The following is a 4,881-nucleotide window of genomic DNA, read 5'->3' on the forward strand; positions in this document are numbered from 1 at the left end:
GTAATTAGGAATATATAAATTTTGTAGCATAAAATATAAGTATTATCATCAATTAATAATATAAGTTTTTGAAAAATTATGGATGAAGAACATTGTATGAAAATTCTACCTCATATATGTACATACATACAATATATTATACAATATCAATGTTCTAATTTTAAATTTTTAATATTTTAGAATAGCAAATTTGAAATTAATATCTTACGTTAAAATTTTAAGACATGTCGTTTTTTTCTTTTGTTTTAAAGATTCCTTGAAACCGGATAGAAACATACATACATAGTATTTATTTGCTAGTTTAAATTTTTCGCAATTGATTTGTGCCTTCAATAACTTAAAACGGTAAATATTACTATCACTTAGTAATTCGATATTCAGAATAAACCCAAGTAAAAGATAAAAATACTTTTTCTTCATGGTTTTTATTTTAAAAAAATATAAAAATCAAACATTGCGATATTTTGTAAAATTCATCATAACTTAAAACATAAATCAAAACATGTTGAATATTAAAAAAACGCGGAGTATCATCCTTACCACATTCTTCTTCCATACTATGTAAGGCATCGCAGATAAGAAGGAACAATTTTTTTAGGAATTCTTAGGCACTCCACTTTCGTATTATATAAGATATTGATAGTGGTTAAATAATTTTTTATGCAAAAATTAAAACCAAAAATTTTCGATTTGAGTTTAATTCCATATTTTAAATCTAATTCGTCTTCTTGTTATTATTTTTAAACTATGTAATTTGTAATTTTTTTAATAATTTTTTCGTTAACATTTTTAAACATAACAAATATGTTCATATTACAGATATTCTCATTTGAAAATCATATTAAACGAATACATAATACTACTTAATTAATTTTTGAAATATTTTTTGCACTGGGATTTAAAATCAATAATTAATTTTTATGGCATAAAATAAAAATTCAAATCGTTTTGAAATTTCATACTCTAATTTATTATTTCAATTTCACTGATAATATATAGTATAACTTATAGGAAACAATATTTAAAAAGAAATTAATCAATTTTAACATTTCAAAACGAATATATTTAATTTAACTAACAAAAATTGACATATTTTTTTTTTTTTTTTTTATTTTTATAAATCATTAAATTTCTATTTTATCGAATCTTACTAAAAACATCAAAATATTTAATAAAACGTTGAATCATGAAAATATTTACAAAAAAAAAGGCAACCCCTTGAATTCCAATTAAATTAAAAGTGTTCATTGATTTGTATTCCAAAAGATATGCTGGTAATAACCATAAAGCTTGAGCTAATATCCATACGCTGAAATACAAAAAAGCCAATTTTATTGGCATACTCCTGAAATTTTTCACACAAATTGGTAATAAAGCCAAATACCATATAAAATATTGAGATGTTACCACTGTATTATACGTAACCATTACATATGTTTGCAAAAAAATACAAAATGATAACGTTTTTCGGCTTAACCCGAAAGTACAACTCAAATATATGAATATAGCTAATTGCGGCATTGTAATAAGAGCTTTTTCAAAACCTGCTATCAATAATGTCTCATCAGTTCCACTATTACTTCCACTTTGAATTTCATTATCGGCTGATAAATATAGCATTAAAAAGTATAACGAAAAATTATGCTTTACATCTCTACGCTTAAAATGATATAAATAAGTTTCATAAACAAATGGCCATCCATACAAATGGATAAATAAACCGGTGAAAAATGAAAATCCAATAATTGTTCCAATAACTAATAAAAACTGTCTATAATTTGGTATGAATAATTTATAACGAATATTTTTAATGTCGATGAAATTATAATTAGACAAGTTTAAAAAGTAAGCTAGACTGAAAATAACTGGATAAATTCGTAGATGAATTGATAAACCATGAAATATTCCTGCTAAAATGATATCGGAATCATTAACTTCAAATTTTTGAAAGTAATATAGCGTTAACAAAACAAATACGCTTGACAACGAGTCTCCATTTCCACGTGTTGATATAACCATTGCTAATGGATTATAAAGCCAAACCAATGAAGACAATTTCGCCCAATTTTCATAACGATCAGGCATTTTAAGCTTCTTCTTCAGTTCAGATGTTGCACAAGCAGTTTTTTTATGTTTAATGTTAAAATTTTTTTGATAAGCTACGTTAAATGCTTCAGCATTTTCATAAAAAATTGACTTCAATTCATTGTACACAATCTCCTTTATCAAATATCCAACAAAAATATCAAAAACTGAAAATAATATTTTTCCAAAACAATCGAAAAATAGAACATTTGGTACTAAAAGTAGTGCCATAAGTGGACTATATCGATAAGTATGTCTTTTATAAGGTGATTCATGCTTAATTATATAACGAGCTCCATCAGTAACAACTCTATAATCAATATCTGTGTACGAAAGTTCTGACGAACTATTATCATGAATCTCTCCATATATGATTAATATTATTCTAATAAATAAAGCTATTGCTAAATGTTTGGAAAATGAAATTTTTTCTAAAATTTTAATCATTTTGCTTTAAGAAATATTACCTATATATATGTATTATTAAGTTAAGTTTTATTTCTTTCTGTCCTTTTTTTTTGTTGATTACACAAATGTTTCTATCCACAATTATAAATAATATGTCGCTTATTTCTTTTATAATTACAACTTTGTTCTCATTTCTTTACTAGCTTTAACAAGACAATTTTTGAACTCTGTAAATTCCTTGTTACATATATGTTTACTTACATTTAGATCTCGTGCTACGCAAGCCGCATATAATGCCGCTGCTTTACTACATTTTGCTAACAATATTGGATACAATTTCATACGTGATTTTGCTTTTTCAACTGCTTCCATTCCTTTTGATCAGTAAAACATAAAAATTGGCTTTTTATTTCTTATAATATCTATTTGTTAACGATTGTGGTGGAGGTGGTAATTGCTGCACTATGAAGCTATCGTAAATTGGTTTTGAAAAAAATGTAAGCAGTGATGTTGTTATAAATATTATGGAAAACAAGCGAGGATTCCTTTGTACCCAAGAACGTTTTGGTAAAACTGCGGTTTTTCTTCGTTGAAGAGGTTGGTTATTTTGATTATTTATTCCCTGATTCGACTGTGTAAGAATACTGGTTACTCTCATTCTTTAAAACTGAAGTTAAAAAAGAATAAATTAGTGTTCTCGAAATTTTTTGGTTGTTTATTTTCTGTGGGAAGAGTCTATTAATTGAAAAAAACTCAAAAATTATCAATAAATAATTGAAGTGAAACTATTTTAGCTGATGTAAATAAAGTAACCTTTTAGATATTACTTCCACAACAGAATTATTGTACCTTACATCCTAACCTATTTCGGCTAGGTACATACCTAACTTGCTTTTTAATATTCCAACTAGTTTTTTAAATTTATTGTGATTTAGCTTTTAAATTTTCAGATCTGTCTAAATAATCTTTGTCCAAAATTATTCCTGAACAGCAAAGTGATTCCTTATGCCACTTAAGACAACATTGTCTCATGTCTTCTAACTCCTCTAAACATCTGCTTTCTTGATATTTGTGTTCTACACATGATATACATATGTACATATATTTTAAGGTAAGTTAGATTTTAAATGGTTATATAATTAATTTTGGACTTACTTTCCAGACACGATTGTATTCTGCACGCAAATTTTTTACAAGGATCTTTTTTACTTGAAGGCATACGATTTTTAAATACGAATAATTTCAGCTTAACTTCCTCAATATAACATTTGAACAAAATACAAATTTTCAAGAAGCTTGCTACAATAATAGAAAATATGCCTACTACTTACTATATTAATATACTGACAGGAAGAGTGGATTTCCTATTTCTAAGTTCCTATCTATTCATGTATCAAATGCTTTTGACATTTAGTTATTTTCATAAAATAAGTCAAGACTTTGTATGAAACTACTATAATAGATTCATTTAGGAAATATTATTTGAAATTTCAAGCTGAAATAAAACTTTGGTTTTTAAACGAAATTTGAAATAAAATTGAATCGAATAAATTTTGTAATAAATTAAATGAGTATTGAACTGTATTGAATTGTATTTTGTATTGAACATTTTCAATTTCGCGATATGCAGCGTGAATTTTAATTACTGACTTGCCTTAAACTATTACGGGCTATTACAAAATTTAAAGCATTCTCATTAAAACTAAAATTTATAACTTCGTTATAAACTTTAAAAGTTTGTTAAACTCTATTCGTTTTCAACATCGTACAACATTTTAAGTTGTACGATTTTGAATACGACAATTGCATTTATCGGAATTTATATTTTAGTTTTAAAATAATTTTTTTACAAAATGAAATTTTGTTAACGCATCTTCATATTCCAAATGTTTCATATGCATATGTAAAATTTTACTTTTTAATTATCTAAATTTATCAATTTTAAGTTTTTCTTTTACTATAATTTTTACTTCCACAAAATAAAAAACAGATACAAAAAATACTGCTTATATTTCTTTTTCATCTTTTTCAATATCTCTTTGCTTATACTTCTACGTGTATTGCTTACATGAGGATTCTTGCTTCAAAGTTTGACATACGTAATATTCTCTTGCCCGAAAATTATTTTTTGATAGTGGGCGGGAAGATAAGAACTTTTTATATACATAAGTTTTAAAAACGTCCCCAAAAAGGTTGGGAATGGTCAATAAAATAAAATTTTTCTAAATATTTTTCTATAAAAATTGCAGATTTACCTAAATACAGAAATCTATACTATAAATGTAAACAGTGATGTTGCTACAATAATTAAGTCTCTCTGCTACTATAATTAAGTCCTGACGGTCACATTGTATTTCGATATATTTGCAAATCTTTTGAAGTAAAGAA

General features: G+C 25.3%; 4 protein-coding genes across 5 annotated transcripts; all 4 read right to left on the reverse strand.

The window, feature by feature from the left end:
• Window positions 1-946: 946 nt before the first annotated feature.
• LOC129612589 (GPI mannosyltransferase 1) lies at window positions 947-2,672 on the reverse strand. Of its 2 annotated transcripts, XM_055526277.1 has the most exons (2): window positions 1,408-2,672; window positions 947-1,345 (listed from the first exon to the last, which is right to left on the reverse strand). In XM_055526277.1, the coding sequence occupies exons 1-2, from the start codon at window positions 2,530-2,532 to the stop codon at window positions 1,235-1,237; spliced, it is 1,236 nt and encodes a 411-aa protein (XP_055382252.1). In that variant the 5' UTR covers window positions 2,533-2,672; the 3' UTR covers window positions 947-1,234. The 2 variants fall into 2 exon arrangements, with proteins under 2 accessions (XP_055382252.1, XP_055382251.1); XM_055526276.1 differs by having other exon boundaries at window positions 947-2,672.
• Window positions 2,560-2,865, reverse strand: LOC129612592 (uncharacterized). The gene has a single exon (XM_055526280.1). The coding sequence runs from the start codon at window positions 2,863-2,865 to the stop codon at window positions 2,668-2,670; it is 198 nt and encodes a 65-aa protein (XP_055382255.1). The 3' UTR covers window positions 2,560-2,667.
• A 34-nt stretch (window positions 2,866-2,899) lies between these two features.
• On the reverse strand, window positions 2,900-3,151 carry LOC129612590 (uncharacterized). The gene has a single exon (XM_055526278.1). The coding sequence runs from the start codon at window positions 3,149-3,151 to the stop codon at window positions 2,900-2,902; it is 252 nt and encodes an 83-aa protein (XP_055382253.1).
• A 263-nt stretch (window positions 3,152-3,414) lies between these two features.
• Window positions 3,415-3,844, reverse strand: LOC129612591 (cx9C motif-containing protein 4). Its single transcript, XM_055526279.1, has 2 exons — window positions 3,649-3,844; window positions 3,415-3,569 (listed from the first exon to the last, which is right to left on the reverse strand). Exons 1-2 carry the CDS (start codon window positions 3,710-3,712, stop codon window positions 3,415-3,417), a joined length of 219 nt encoding a protein of 72 aa, XP_055382254.1. The 5' UTR covers window positions 3,713-3,844.
• Between the last annotated feature and the right edge of the window lie 1,037 nt (window positions 3,845-4,881).

Source organism: Condylostylus longicornis, unplaced genomic scaffold, assembly GCF_029603195.1.
Source record: "Condylostylus longicornis isolate FDR11 unplaced genomic scaffold, ASM2960319v2 ptg000075l, whole genome shotgun sequence".
In the NCBI taxonomy this organism is placed as follows: Eukaryota; Metazoa; Arthropoda; class Insecta; order Diptera; family Dolichopodidae; genus Condylostylus; species Condylostylus longicornis.